At 38.7% G+C, this 16629-nt stretch overlaps 1 protein-coding gene and 1 pseudogene across 3 annotated transcripts in view; one reads left to right on the forward strand and one right to left on the reverse strand.

Annotated features, from left to right (window-relative positions):
• The window catches only part of PPA2 (pyrophosphatase (inorganic) 2), a 98134-nt gene that overhangs the window by 60660 nt on the left and 20845 nt on the right, over positions 1-16629 (forward strand). For all 3 annotated transcript variants that reach the window (XM_027543913.1, XM_027543912.1, XM_027543914.1), the window contains 2 exons: positions 8986-9113; positions 12233-12318. In XM_027543913.1, coding sequence (XP_027399714.1) covers positions 8986-9113; positions 12233-12318 — 214 coding nt within the window. The remainder of the gene's footprint in view (positions 1-8985; positions 9114-12232; positions 12319-16629) is intronic.
• Positions 7559-8973, reverse strand: LOC113894063 (annotated as a pseudogene).

Raw genomic sequence — 16629 nt, forward strand, 5'->3', positions numbered from 1 at the left:
CATGGAGGTACAGTTCTCCATATGGGGATGTGGGTGGGAAGTTAGAGGTGTGCATGATATATAGTTTGATAAATCTCCCTGAGTGATTTTATGGATTCTTTCTAGTTGAAAACCGTTCTGTTAATCTATCCTTCATTGCTGGCTAGATAATCCAGTCTTGGAACTAGAATAATTGATGACGGTTCTGATATATGTTCAGTTAGGAGATGGAATCACCTAACCAAATTTGATGATATTCGTCTCGCCACACATGTCCCTGGCCTCCATATTTTTCAGAAGTCTCCATACAGTTTTCCATAGTGACTGCACCAGTTTGCAATCCTCCCAGCAGTTTACAATGGCTCCCTTTTCTCTACACTCTCCCCAACATTTGTTACTCCTTGTCGTTTTGAGAATAGCCATTATAGCAGCTGTGAGGTGGAGTCTCATTGTAGCTTTGATCTGCACTTCCCTGATAGTGATGTTGAACATCTTTCCATATGCCTGTTGACCATCTGTATGTCTTTGGAAAAATGTCTGTTTAGATCTGCCCATTTTTGAATTGGGGTTTTTTGTTGTTGTATTGTTATTGTAATGAGTTCTTGATATATTTTGGATGTTAGTCCATCATCAGATATACAACTAGCAAATATCTTCTCCCATTCAAAGGTAGGTTACCTTTTCATTTTAATAATGGCTTCCTTTGCTGCTCAGAAAAGCTGTTTAGGTTGATGTAGTCCCATTTGTTTATTTCTGCTTTTGTTAGGCTCCTTGCCTTTGGAGTCAGATCCACAAAAATATTATTAAGGCTGATGTCAGTGAGGTTGCAGCCTGTGTTTTCTTCTGAGAAGTTTGTGGTTTCAGATCTTTAATTGATTTTGAGTTAATTTTTGTATCTATTATATTTAGACCACTCTTTGTTTCACAGGTCGCTGAAACTCTCTTCATGTCTTTTCGGTCTTTCTTGCTTACTGTTCTCCAGACTGCATAATTTCCATTGTTCTGTCTTCTACTTGCCTGATTTTTCTGACATATCCAAGTTCTGCTATGAAATTCATCATTTTTCATTTCCGACTGTCCTCTTCTTTTTTTGAAAGTTTCATAGTTTTTATTCCTCATCTGAGATTTCCACGTGTTCATGCATTGTGAACTTTCATATATTCCTGAAAGTCCTGGAGTATATTCATAATAACTACTTTAAAATCCTTGTTTGTATTGGTTCTCTCAGGATTGACTGCTTTTTCTCTTGATTAACTCTAGCAGATATTCCAATACATACAATAAATCATATGATTATCCTGCTTTTACCTGACAGGTATTTTTGTTCCATATTGAGTCAGCAGGGTGCTTTTTTGTTTTTAAGTATTTTGAGTTTTCCTTTTTTATAGTTTATCTATCTTGCTGTGGGTTAACTTGAGTGAATTTGTTGAAACATGAATTCTTTGCCTGATCTTTGTCAGATGTTTCTATTTTTTGTAAAGCAAAATGCTTTGGAAAGTTGCTGCTGCTGCTAAGTCACTTCAGTCATGTCCAACTCTGTGTAACCCCATAGATGGCAGCCGACCAGGCTCCCCTGTCCCTGGGATTCTCCAGGCAAGAACACTGGAGTGGGTTGCCATTTCCTTCTCCAATGCAAGAAAGTGAAAAGTGAAAGTGAAGTCGCTCAGTTGTGTCCGACTCTTAGCGACCCCATGGACTGCGGCCTACCAGGCTCCTCCATCCATGGGATTTTCCAGGCAAGAGTACTGAAGTGGGTTGCCATTGCCTTCTCCGAATTAAGTAAGAAGTTAGTTACAAATTCATTTGAGGACTGGTCTTTACCATAAGGAAAAATAGTATGTTTATAAAAGAATTTTATGAATATGTTATTTTTAGTGCTTATTTATATTATTCATGTCTATGCCTAAGTGGAAAAAGTGAAAGTCACTCAGTCGTGTCTGACTCTTTGCGACCCCATGGACTATACAGTCCATGGAATTCTCCGGGCCAGAATACTGAAATGCATAGCCTTTCCCTTCTCGAGGGGATCTTCCCAACCCAGGGATTGAACCCAGGTTTCCCGTACTGCACGTGGATTCTTTACCAGCTGAGCCACAAGGGAAGCCCCTAAGTGGAGAAGGGAATGGCAAACTACTTCAGCTTCTTGCCTTGAGAACCCCATGAACAGTATGAAAAGGCAAAGAGATAGGACACTGAAACATGAACCCTCAGATCAGTAGGTATCCAATATGCTACTGGAGAATAGCAGAGAAATCACTCCAGAAAGAATGAAGAGCCTGAGCCAAAGTGGAAATCATACCCAGTTGTGGATGTGTCTATTGGTGAAAGTCAAGTCTGATGCTGTAAAGAACAATTTGTATAGGAATCTGGAGTCCTAGGTCGTGAATCAAGGTAAATTGGAGGTGGTCAAACAGGAGATGGCAAGAGTGAACATCGACATTTTAGGATCAATGAACTTAAATGGGCTAATGTAATTCAGTTCAGTTCAGTCACTCAGTCACGTCTGACTCTTTGCAACCCCATGAATCGCAGCACGCCAGACCTCCCTGTCCATCACCAACTCCCAGAGTTCACTCAGACTCATGTCCATCGAGTCGGTGATGCCATCCGCCATCTCATCCTCTGTCATCCCCTTCTCCTCCCGCCCCCAATCCCTCCCAGGATCAGAGTCTTTTCCAATGAGTCAACTCTTCACATGAGGTGGCCAAAGTATTGGAGTTTCAGCTTTAGCATCAGTCCTTCCAATGAACACCCAGGACTGGTCTCCTTTAGGATGGACTGGTTGGATCTCCTTGCAGTCCAAGGGACTCTCAAGAGTCTTCTCCAACACCACAGTTCAAAAGCATCAATTCTTCGGTGCTCAGCTTTCTTTATAGTCCAACTCTCACATCCATACATGACCACTGGAAAAACCATAGCCTTGACTAGACGGACCTTTGTTGGCAAAGTAATGTCTCTGCTTTTGAATATGCTATCTAAGTTGGTCATAACTTTCCTTCCAAGGAGTAAGCGTCTTTTAATTTCATGGCTGCAATCATCATCTGCAGTGATTTTGGAGCCCAAAAAAATAAAGTCTGACATTGTTTCCACTGTTTCCCCATGTATTTCCCATTAAGTGATGGGACCAGATGCCATAATCTTAGTTTTCTGAATGTTGAGCTTTAAGCCAACTTTTTCACTCTCCTCTTTCATTTTCATCAAGAGTCTTTTTAGTTCTTCTTCATTTTCTGCCGTAAGGGTGGTTTAATCATATATTTTTAGTTTTAAAATAAAAATTCCATTAGGGAGATTCCATATAATCTTTGTTAATTAAACTTTCAAATTTGGAAACAGCTCGTTTATAGCGTAAATCATGGCTGTACACTATTTGTCAGAACTTAAGACACCTATTACGAAAATTTTTAAAAACAGGGTAATACCTATTTAGGTGACTGCTTTTAGCTGTATTATAATTTGAATTGCTACTTAATGTTACAGACTAGTCCATTTTAGCTCTTTGATTCTTTAAATATTATGTAAGTCTGATTTTGGGGGCTTCCCTGGTGTCTCAGATGGTAAAGCGTCTGTCTGCAATGCAGGAGACCTGGGTTTGATCCCTGGGTTGGAAAGATCCCCTGGAGAAGGAAGTGGCAGCCCACTCCAGTATTCTTGCCTGGAAAATCCCATGGACGGTGGAGCCTGGTAGTCTACTGTCCATGGGGTCGCAAAGAGTCAAACACGACTAAGCGACTTCACTTCACTTCATTTCTGATTTTTACTGGGTTTTGTTATTTTTTGTTTTTTCTTTCATTAGTGATTCATCTCAGTTCTGCTTTCTAAAATTAATCCAAAACTGACCATTTGTCATCACCTTCCTACAGCTACAATTATCAAAGCCCTCCCTCCTCATATTTCACCTGCATGTACACTCAGTAGCCTCATGTTGGATTTCCTGCTTCCCCTTCTTCCTCTGCACAGTCTTTTCCCTAAAAGACAATTAGAATTCTTCCTGAAAACACATACTCCTCTGCCCAGAATCCTGTACGGTGTCTCATCCCAAAGTCAGGTCCGTAGTGTGACCCCTGGAGTCCTACGTTACTGCTTCTCTAATCTCATCTCCTGACACTCTCAACTCTGCTCTAAATCAGGGCTTTCTTACCGTCTTCCTCAAGCATTCAGTGCACACTCATACCTTAGAATATTGGTACCTAGTCTTCCTCCCAGGACTCCTTTTCTGGATGTTTGAATGAGTCACTCCCACACTTCATCTAAGAATTTACTAAAATACTTTTTGTTAGAAGCTGTCCTTGACCTCTCATATCTAAAATCCTCTCCCCACCTCATTTGCAGAGTGACTGACACATAATTGTAGATTTTTACGTCTTTGTTTCATCTTTAACTTACCCAGGCCTATTTTGACAGCAGATGTTTTTTAACAGTCTCTTTTATTGATTTCCTTCAAAAACATTCACAGTAATTTTATAGAAACAAAATCTCATTTTTGTACTGATAAAGTCACTGACTTATATAACATTTTATTAAATTTCATAATTATAACACTAGACATCGTTGGCATAAATATTTGGAAATAAATACACCTGATGCTTGGCAAAGCTAAAATTTAACTCGTGGGAGCGAAGTGCAGGCCTCATTCTAGGGTTGTCTGCTAGACTCAGCAGACTGACTACTGGCAACATCAGGCAGAATATGCTACAGAAGTAGAGAGTCTTTGTTAATCGTCCAGGGAATTGATTGAGTAGATCTCAATTAAAAGAGTTTGATTTGTAGTTAAAAAGAGAACCGAAATAAGCTTAGCTTGATTATATAAAGGAGCACTTCTAGAGTATTTTTTTATTTTTGGATTAGTTCATCTTGAAAATAAATTATATCATTATTTATAGTAGAAACTTTCATATAAAATTAATTCCAAGAGTGGAAGTAGATGACCACCAGAGAATTGCTGCTTTTCTTACAATGAACATATATTTTTAAAATTTATGAAAATGGCTAATAGATGGTTGTACAACACTGTGGATGTACTTAATGCCACTGAAACAAACACTTAAAAATGGTAAATTTTATGTTATGGATATTTTACCATAATAAAACCAAAATAAAAATACATCTATACTTAAAAATAATATAAATAAACCTGTGACATATTATTAATGTGCAATATAGAAGAAAAGCTAGGATTCATGGAATTAGAAGACTTGTATTTGTATAATACTAGTTCTACCATGAATGAGTTGAAAGCATTTTACCCAAATTTTACATTTTCTTAGCTGTAGTTTCTTACATTTAATACAAATTTACTTACTCTTCACAACTCTCAGGAGTTTTATGAGGAACAAATGAGGTTATTTATATAAAAATCTTTAAAGAACTGTAAATCAGTTTATAGTCTTAGGTGGAATTTTTCATATTTTTTGGAAGAGTAATTCATTGAACTGACTTAGTATTGTATGTAAAGTCTTGGCTGGAAGCATTTGCTATTGAGATTTTAAAATGTTTAAATTACTTATTTTAAACGTTTTGGTTTTTTTGAAAATGCAGCTGTTTTTGCTCCAGGGTATAATTAATTGAGAATGGAAAAGTTTGACTTATATTTTGAGAGTTCTACTTCTTATTGGCATTATTAAATGTTCAGGTTTTTTGTTATTGATGTCATTTCTTAACAGATCCCCTTTATAACTTCTGAAGGGAAAACCTTGCAAACTGAGGTGCATACTGAATAACTTAGCTTTTCCTTTCTTATTTGAAGTCAGTGTGTTAAAAAGCAGTTATTAAAAAAAAGGTTTATGCAGTGGGACAAAAAGTGGCAGATTGGGCAAGGTATAATGATACCATAAATCAGATTTGTGTGTGTGTGTGCGTATGTGTGTATGTCAGTCGCTCAGTCATGTCTGGCTCTTTGCGACCCCATGGACTGTAGCCCACCAGGCTCCTTTGTCCATGGGATTCTCCAGACAAGAGTAAGTAATAGAAAATTATTCATTTTGGACATTGATTAAAGTGCATTTCTGGTTGCTCACCTTCCATAGTCTAAAAGATATTTTTTTCCTGCCAGTAAGAAAACAGTGATTTGGAGGAGTTCAGTTAATTTACAGAGATTTTTTTGTTTTTTGCAAAAATAGAGATAGAATGTAGGAAAATGGTCAATACAAACTCACTTTGGCAGGAACGTTTTTGTAAGATAAAGGGAAAAAATCAGAATTTAATTAGGTGAAATCTATTGAATGTGCTATTGGGGCCGTAACAAAGAGCTCTGTGACCTGGTATACAGTGTACAGTGCTAAAATAATGTGATCTTAATCTTTGGAATTCACTGTTTTAAACATCTTCTGTCAATTAATATGTACTCATTCTGATTAATAGAGCTGGTGTAGTCTGTGTTCAGTTTCAAGGGATTCTTTTTCCTCTTAGTTAGTTGTAGCATTTCTGCAGTTTGCTGCAGAATTATTATTTTAGATAATGTGGCCCATTGGCATATTTTAAAATTTTAAATGTGAGTGCCTTTAGGCAGCATACTCAGTCGTTTGCCATAGTCTCTGCCATTCCTATGGTTTCTGCCTTACTACACTTATTTCACTTATGTGAAACACCTGGCCTTTAGAGACATGTCACTCTTGCTCAATTTTTACATAAAGGCACGGGCAAGCATAAAAAGGAAAAGGATAATTTCTGTCTGTTCAACTCATACCTTTTCCCGTCATGCCTAGTGAGTGGGGATTCCCACAAGGCTTGGATGAGCAGATCTGAAACTGAGTGATCGTTAAATTATCCCTATGCATGGTGTCATCTCCTGGTTTATTTATAGCTTTCTAATTTTTCAAGTGCTATTAGTGTGTCATTTGCCATAACATATTGTGAATAAAGGACTATGCTAAATTTCTGTTAAGCCACAGTCTACTGGAGGTAAAGACTTCCAGTTTTATCTAGATATTTCTCATACTTTTTTTCCTAAGATATGCAAGAATTTTTATGCTGTTCTTTTTTTGTTAAACAGAGCAAAATAAATTAGTGGAATATAAAGATAAGAGCTGATGAGCATGCCACTAATGGAGAAAAAGGGGTATTTTCTAAGAATTGCTTTTTTCCCCCATCCCATCTACCTTTGATGTCAATCAGAACATACCATTGGCCATTCAGTGCAATATGCTTGCTGTGCACATACACCAGTTGCTTCATGTACAATAAAGGAATGGGGAAGGGGAAAATGAAAGAATAGAGAAACTATATTGTAGTAGTCAGAATGTGGTGGAACCAAATTATAGTTTTCTAGTTGAAAATGTCTTCTTGATCTGGAGGAACAGAATTCTGAAGTGAAGTGTGAAAATGAAAGTCACTTGCTCAGTCCTGTCTGACTCTTTGTGAACCCATGGACTACACAGTCCATGGAATTCTCCAGGCCCGAATACTGGAGTGGGTTGCCTTTCCCTTCTCCAGGAGATATTCCCAACCCAGGGATCGAACCCAGGTCTCCCACACTGCAGGCAGAATTCTTTACCAGCTGAACCACCAGGGAAGCCCATGAATACTGGAGTGGGTAGTCTATCCCTTCTCTAGAGGATCTTCCTGACCCAGGAATAGAACCGGGGTCTCTTGCATTGCAGGCGGATTCTTTACCAGCTGAGCTACCAGGAGTAAAATTTAAAGTTCCCTTTTTAGTTGACACCTCCTGTCTGCTGCTGAAATACATTAATGGTATCTGCATCTTCCAACTGTGCAGGTGTGTCTGTCTCCTTGATTGGATGCCCATCAAATTGGGATCTGATCTGTCTCCTTGACAAACCCTGTTGTTCACAATAGGCTTTCATTAGTTTACTAAGTGGTGTATGCCTCTTAATTTTAAACTACACCACAGAACCAACCTGCCCCACCAATTTCAAATTAATATGATCGTTGTTCTCAGTCTTGACTCATGCTTGGGGTTTTTCGTTTGCCATGGCAAGCACCGGGAGCATCCTCAGCCCCGCCTCACAAGAGAGGTACCAGGTCTGCACAGAACAAGCACACAGGCAGCACTAGGAACCGCAGAAGGAGGCGGCAGCACTGGAGGAGGGAGAGGGCTTATGCCTCTCAGGCTTTTTGAACTGATACCTTTGGAAATGATACATTTCTTGGGGGCCTCTTTTGCGGGAGGAGGTCTATTACTAATGCAGTAATATTTCCAATTATATTAATATTTAAATGAATGTCCTCAAAATGGAATGGTTAAGGTGTTTACATGGTATTAGAATTTGAAGATAAACCCTATAAACCATCATTAATTTGAAATGAAAAACTCTGAACCATTCATGTTTCATTCTATTTAAAATTGCCCTGACCACATTCTCTGTCTTTCTTACTCTGATTTATTTTTCTTTATCAGACTTTTCACCCCTTAAATTTTGTATTTGTGTCTTATCTCTTACTTCTGTGTACTCTTGTGGGCAGAGACTTGTTTCTGATTACTGTTCTGTTTCGTGGCTTACAACAGTGTCTGATGTATAATGAGAAACTTCCTAAATATTTGATGTAGGAGTCCATGCAACCCTCTCATGCAGCTGCCATGTTTTCTATTATGGGCATGCCCTCCCCAGTCTACCTTCAGTGTCCTTTAGCTTAGTACATACGGAATACAGATCCTGATGTTGTAACTCTTCCTACTCTAAACCCCGCATTATCTTCAGAATGACAGCTGTCCTAAGTATATCTCACTTTAATGCAATTTGCTGTTTATCTGCCTGTGCATTTTTGGTTATGCTTTTAATTAAAACTTTGATCTCCTTGAGGAAAAGATCTTTGTTGCCTTCACCAACTTATCCCCTATACCTAACATGGTATCTGAAGGTGCTCAAGAAATGTTTGTACAATAAAGGTGTAGCAGTTTACATATGAAAAAAATGGAACTTCAGAGGTGATATGATACATGTTGGTGATTCTGCAGCAGAATCGGACTAACTCCCTCAGTCCAATGCTCTACCACTTAAAGGAGTGGATTTCTATTTTTAATGAAAAGTATTTTTGTTTCTTCACTTGCAGATATTGAGGATGTTAAGAAGTACAAACCTGGTTACTTAGAAGCTACCCTTAATTGGTTTAGATTTTATAAGATACCAGAAGGAAAACCGGAAAACCAGTTTGCTTTTAATGGAGAATTCAAGAACAAGGTGAAGTTGATCATCTTTATTTTAAAATGTGCCTGTGATACTTGTACTACATTTCTTTCACTTTGGGGGATTTCTTATGTGAATATTTGTGGATAGTATGATAATAGAAGGACTGTTTACTGACTTTCATGTTTAAGGACATTATTTTTATTTTTTAAAAAGTTTTAGGAGCTCTAAATCAGTAAGACTGATAAATACCTGTATCCATCCATTTATCTATCAATATATCCTTCATCTTAGAAAATAAAAGATTTCCATGATCAGTCTAACTCTATAAATTGTAAATGAATAAAAATCTTTCATTTTACTGTTCTGGAGAGGAGGGAGTTACTTACCATTAATGCAAATCCAAAGGGGCTTCCCTCCTAAGTGTTCATTCTATCATGACTGAATTCAGCTACTTAACAGTTAAGAAAGTAAAAATTATCTTACTGTCAGAGGGTTTTTATATTAGAAAACTAAAAAGTTACCAAAAAGTGGCTCTAATATGACACAAATGGAGAAAATGGACCTGAATTAAAGTCTAAAACTATTAGACTACTTCTTTTATTTATTTATTTTTACTACTTTTAAACGTATTTCCACTATATAAGTTTCACATTATAATCCAACCTTTAAGTGAAAGTGTGAAAGTGAAGTCTCTCAGTCGTGTCCGACTCTTAGCGACCCCATGGACTGCAGCCCACCAGGCTCCTCCATCCATGGGATTTTCCAGGCAAGGGTACTGGAGTGGGGTGCCATCGCCTTTAACTGGGTACTAATAAATACAGTGTGTTTTGTAAGTAAAGTAAGCTATGGTCATCAAAACTTCAAAATTACAGTAAGTATTTTGTTATACAAGAGCTTATTGCTGAACGCAGTATTTTGAAAATGTATATTAACCCTTAAGATCTTGAGGGCTTTGTCTCAGTTCAGTTCAGTTCAGTCCAGTTGCTCAGTCGTGTCCGACTCTTTGCAATCCCATGAATCGCAGCACACCAGGCCTCCCTGTCCGTCACCAACTCCCGGAGTTCAATGAGACTCACGTCCATCGAGTCAGTGATGCCATCCAGCCATCTCATCTTCTGTCGTCCCCTTCTCCTCCTGCCCCCAATCCCTCCCAGCATCAGAGTCTTTTCCAATGAGTCAACTCTTCACAACAGGTGGCCAAAGTACTGCAGTTTCAGCTTTCGCATCATTCCTTCCAAAGAAATCTCAGGGCTGATCTCCTTCAGAATGGACTGGTTGGATCTCCTTGCAGTCCAAGGGACTCTCAAGAGTCTTCTCCAACACCACAGTTCAAAAGCATCAATTCTTCGGCGCTCAGTCTAGGATTTATTAAATATGGATATAAAACTACTAGGCTGTGATCTCTCACATAAAAATAAAATACTAAAAATTTATAAAATAAATTATTTTTTTCTTTTTCCTGTAAAATGTGTGTTGTATTTTATGTTTGAAACAATACACATTTCAAACCTATGTGTACCTTTGTGGCCCCTTATTGCCTTGGGGTCGGACTGCTAAGTCATTCCATGAATTTATAAAAGAATGAGGTAGTTTGAGAATTTGGGGGGTTTGATTTCAAAAACCATTAATTTTTTTCTAAATGAAGACTGGGTCATTTATGCATCCCTTCAGAAAATAATCATTTTATGCATTGCTTTTTATCACTGCTGTTTAACATATTGAGCCTAACCCAGGAAAATTGAATTATATCTCTTCAACATGGTTGAACGGAGAAGGCAATGGCACCCCACTCCAGTACTCTTGCCTGGAAAATCCCATGGATGGAGGAGCCTGGTAAGCGGAAGTCCATGGGGTCGCACAGAGTCGGACGCGACTGAGCGACTTCACTTTCACTTTTCACTTTCATGCACTGGAGAAGGAAATGGCAACCCACTCCAGTGTTCTTGCCTGGAGAATCCCAGGGGTGGGGGAGCCTGATGGTCTGCCGTCTATGGGGTCCCACAGAGTCGGACACGACTGAAGCGACTTAGCAGCAGTAGCAGCAGCAGCAACATGGTTGAAAAGATGACTCTAGGCTGTAATCTAGATTTTTTTTTTTCATGCTGACTGCTTAAAGCAAGTACTGGAATCTGTTTTAATAATCAAAATTATCTGAATAATATAATTAAAAATCTTTCCATGTATTTTCTAAATAACAAATTGACTTTTTGTCACATACCTTAGGAGTCTCTCCTGCACCACCTCACCAAGCATTAAGCCATCTCCTTCATCTCAGGCAACAGCAGACCTGAGGGAAAGTTTTCTTCTCAGAAGTATATTTGCATCATTTTCTTCACATCATAATGTGTTTAGTTGTCACTGAAAAAGAGAGGAGCGAGTATGATTTAGTTAATACATAAGGACTCTGCTTAAGGAAATTTAGCAACATTTTGGGGGAAAAAATAAAAATGTTCTTCTTTGAAAAAATTAAGCAAGTTTTCCTTAAATGGTCTTACTAGATATGTGTCTGTTGTTGAGTTTTCATTTTTAGACACTATATGAATTCATGCTAAGAAAAAAATTTTTTAAATGTTGAGGTTTATTACCTTCAGACAGTGGATAGCCTAAAATGATTATTCAGTTAAACTACTTGCAGCATTGTTGATGATGAAATTATTAAGTTTGTGCTTATGTACAATCCCAGATAGTAGGCTAATCGATTTACATGCAAGTCTTATTTATTCTTTCAGCAATGCTATGATTTAAATCAGGGGTTGGCAACTTTTTCTTTTTCTGTAAGAACAGATGTGTTCTCTGTCACAACTACTCAGCTCTTCCAGTGCAGTCAGGGGCTGTGCACAAATGCATGGATGGACATGGCTGTGCTCAGTAAAGCTTTATTTACAAAAGCATGTGGCAGGCTGGATTTGACCCAAAGGCCCAAGAGCGCCAGCTCCTGATTTAGTTGATTTTCATTACATTCCATCTTAAAGAAGAAGAAATTAAAACAATGAGTTTGAATAATCTGCACAAAGTCACACAGCTGGTAAATAAGGATATGAGAACTTACACTTAGGTTTGCCTGACTTTAGAGCTCATGTTCTTAATAATTAACTGTCATCCTATGACTAGTTCCAAGTTATTAATAGTATAATGATGTGATTGCTATGTCTGTTTTTGGTTTTTAACAGGCTTTTGCTCTTGAAGTCATTAAATCTGCTCACGAATGCTGGAGAGCCTTGCTCATGGACAAGTGTGATGGTGGGGCCATAAATTGGTAAGAATTTGTCTTTTCTATGTAGGGTTAATTTTTATTATTAATTGGTACTAAAGAGCCATATAATACTACTCAGATCTTTTGTTTGTTTCTTTTAAACAGAATTGCAATTTTTTTTTTTTTCACTTAAAAAGTGTTTAAAGAGCACCTATTTGGAAAGCATTGCCAAGTACTGGGCACTGTGAAATTAGAAATTGACATGATCGCTTTTCTCAAGGGATTTATAGTTTAGTAGGGAATATTGTCAAGTAAACAAGCATTTACTCACAATGAATTGTGATATATGCAAAGGTAGAGCAAAAAACAGTGATTTTTCAACATGCAGACATATGATTATTTAATATATGTTATATGTACCACATCATTTCTTGGTAAGAGTAAAAAAAGCCTCTTATCCAACATGATCTGGGTCACCAGATAATTATTAAGGGGAATCAAACAAACATAAGATGTATAATTCAAACATTTTATTTTAGTTTAAAACATTTAAATGTATGTTTATTTATCAATCTGTGGATATAAGGCTAAGACTTTTTCTGTAGGGATTCCATGTAGACTATATAATAGAATAATATAATAGACTATATAATGGAGAATGAAGATCAGATCCTGCAATCTTTATACTCCTTATACTTAAAAACCTTTGTACATTCTTAGGATTCTTTTTATCTAACCTTTTACACTTGTCTTGGTGATGGTTTAGTTGCTAAGTTGTGTTTGACTCTTGGGACCCCATGGACTGTAGCCCACCAGGCTCCTCTATCCATGGGATTTTCCAAACAAGAATACTGGAGTGGATTGCCATTTCCTCCTCCAGGGGATCTTCCCAACCCAGGAATCGAATCCAGGTCTCCTACATTTCAGGCAGATTCTTTACTGACTGAGCTATGAGGGAAGCCCTTATAGCTGGGTTGTCTTACCCACACCTAATTTAACACCCAAGTTTTTATAGTAGCTCGGTGGTAAAGAACCACCTGGCAATGCACGAGATGTGAGTTCAGTCTCTGTGTCAGGAAGATCCCCTGGAGAAGGAAATGACAACCCACTCCAGTATTCTTGCCCGGAAAAATCCCATGGACAGAGGAGCCTGGTGGGCTACAGTCCATGGGGTCACAAAGAGTTGGACACGACCTAGTGACTGATCACCGACAGCAGAGCCTTGACAGTGTTTGCAGCCTCAGTAGTTTTAGAGCCTACTTGGTGTCCATAGAAATAATTCTGTTTCCACATTCCCTTCATCAGGGAGTATCATATAGCTTAAATCATGAAGTTATAATAACAAAGGCAACTGACATAAAAGATTTGAACATGAAAACAACTGACTCTTGGTAAGCCTAACTAACAAGCAAAAATACAGTCTTTCTGGCAAGCAGAAACCTACCCAAGTTCATTGTCCTCTTTGAATCAGAAAATGGGAAGCCATTTATTCTTTCAGTAAGTACTGATTGAGGGGCTCCTGCCAGGTACTGTGCTGGAGTACAGTGAATCTACTCCTTGTGCTCTTGGAGCCCAAAGTCTGGGAATCAAGAGGGAAATCATTAAAAAAAAAAAAAGGAAATCATTAGACCAAAGTAATATGGGATAAAGAATTAGTCAGTCTCAGGGAATGTTTAATTCAAGTTCAGAGGCTTACCTGTAAATGCTTGGGCATTATAGCTTCAGATTCTATTGCTCTCTTTTTAAAAAATTTTAATTATAGATGATTTACAATATTACATTAGTTTCTGCTCTACATCAGAATATATCAGTTGTATGTATATATCCTTCCTTTTTTAGATTCTTTTCCCTTTTAGGTCATTGCAGAGTACTGAGAAGAGTTCTGTATGTTTTACAATAGGTCCTTAATTAGTTGTCTACTTTATATATAGTAATGTGTCTACGTCAATACCAGTCTCCCAGTTTATACCTCCCTCCCCTCAACTCCGCCTTTCCCTGCTGGTAACCAGAAGTTTTTTTTCTACATCTGTGACTGTTTCTGTTTTGTAAATAAGTTTTATTCTATCATTTTTTAAATTCCATATATAAGGAATATCATATGATATTTTTTCTTGTCTGACACTCCACTCAGTATGACAGTCTCTACTGGTCCATCCATAATATGACAAATGGCATTATTTCATTTTTTCTGTGGCTGAGTAATATTCCATTGTATATATGTACCATATCTTTACCCATATCCTCTGGTGATGGATATTTAGGCTGCTTCTGTGTCATCAAATTCAGTTTCTAGCATGACACTGTGGACTTCATCTTCTTCCATTTTTATTTTGTAGAACACTCTTTTTTTTCAGCGTAGTTTTAAAAGTTAATTGTTTCTAACATAAATATTGCAGTTTATTAACAAGAAAACTGGGTATAAATTAAATGTCATCTAGCCATTGCTATCCTAGTAACTAACAGGCTGAATTCTTCTTTCTGGGCAGATATCCTAAGTCATTTATTAATCTGATGGGCTCCCAGGTGGCGCTTGTGGTAAAGAATCTGCCTGCCAATGCAGGGGATACAAGAGACATGAGTTTAATCCCTGGGTTGGGAAGATCCCCTGAAGGAGGAAATGGCAATCCACTCCAATATTCTTGTCTGGAGAATCCCATGGACAGAGGAGCCTGGTGGCCTACAGTCCGTGGGCTTGCTAAGAGTCGAATACGACTGAGCACAGAGACACACACATACACGCACATCCTCTAAAAAGAGGGGCTTCTGATTGTTCAAACACGCACGTGTGCATGCACACACACACATTCTAAAAAGAGGGGTTTCTGATTGTTCAAAGAGGTATTTGCCTGCTGCACTCAATATGCCAGCAAATTTGGAAAACTCAGCAGTGGCCACAGGACTGGAAAAGGTCAGTTTTCATTTCAATCCCAAAGAAAGGCAATGCCAAAGAATGCTCAAACTACCGCACAGTTGCACTCATCTCACACGCTAGTAAAGTCATGCTCAAAATTCTCCAAGCCAGGCTTCAGCAGTACGTGAACCGTGAACTTCCTGATGTTCAAGCTGGTTTTAGAAAAGGCAGAGGAACCAGAGATCAAATTGCCAACATCCGCTGGATCATCGAAAAAGCAAGAGAGTTCCAGAAAAGCATCTATTTCTGCTTTATTGACTATGCCAAATCCTTTGACTGTGTGGATCACAATAAACTGTGGAAAATTCTGAAAGAGATGGGAATACCAGACCACCTGATCTGCCTCTTGAGAAATTTGTATGCAGGTCAGGAAGCAACAGTTAGAACTAGACATGGAACAACAGACTGGTTCCAAATAGGAAAAGGAGTTCGTCAAGGCTGTATATTGTCACCCTGCTTATTTAACTTCTATGCAGAGTACATCATGAGAAACACTGGACTGGAAGAAGCACAAGCTGGAATTGAGATTGCCGGGAGAAATATCAATAACCTCAGATATGCAGATGACACTACCCTTATGGCAGAAAGTGAAGAAGAACTAAAGAGACTCTTGATGAAAGTGAAAGTGGAGAGTGAAAAAGTTGGCTTAAAGCTCAACATTCAGAAAACAAAGATCATGGCATCCGGTCCCATCACTTCATGGGAAATAGATGGGGAAACAGTGGAAACAGTGGCTGACTTTATTTTTCTGGGCTCCAAAATTGTGACTGCAGCCGTGAAATCAAAAGACGCTTACTCCTTGGAAGGAAAGTTATGACCAACCTAGACAGCATATTAAAACACAGAGACATTACTTTGTCAACAAAGGTCCATCTAGTCAAGGCGATGGTTTTTCCAGCGGTCATGTATGGACGTGAGAGTTGGACTGTGAAGAAGGCTGAGCACCGAAGAATTGATGCTTTTGAACTGTGGTGTTGGAGAAGACTCTTGAGAGTCCCTTGGACTGCAAGGAGATCCAACCAGTCCTTCCTAAAGGAGATCAGTCCTGGGTGTTCATTGGAAGGACTGATGTTGAAGCTGAAACTCCAATACTTTGACCACCTGATGTAAAGACCTGACTCATTTGAAAAGACCCTGATGCTGGGAAAGATTGAGGGCAGGAGAAGGGGACGACAGAGGATGAGATGGCTGGATGGCATCACCGACTCGATGGACATGGGTTTGTGTGGACTCTGGGAGTTGGTGATGGACAGGGAGGCCTGGCGTGCCACAGTTCATGGAGTCGCAGAGTCAGACACAACTGAGCGACTGAACTGAATTCAGTTCCTTACAGTGTACTGTGTTGCTGCTGCTGCTGCTAAGTTGCTTCATTCGTGTCCGACTCTGTGTGACCCCATAGACGGCAGCCCACCAGGCTCCCCTGTCCCTGGGATTCTCCAGGCAAGAACACTGGAGTGGCTTGC

This window comes from Bos indicus x Bos taurus, chromosome 6 (genome assembly GCF_003369695.1).
Source record: "Bos indicus x Bos taurus breed Angus x Brahman F1 hybrid chromosome 6, Bos_hybrid_MaternalHap_v2.0, whole genome shotgun sequence".
Lineage (NCBI taxonomy): Eukaryota > Metazoa > Chordata > Mammalia > Artiodactyla > Bovidae > Bos > Bos indicus x Bos taurus.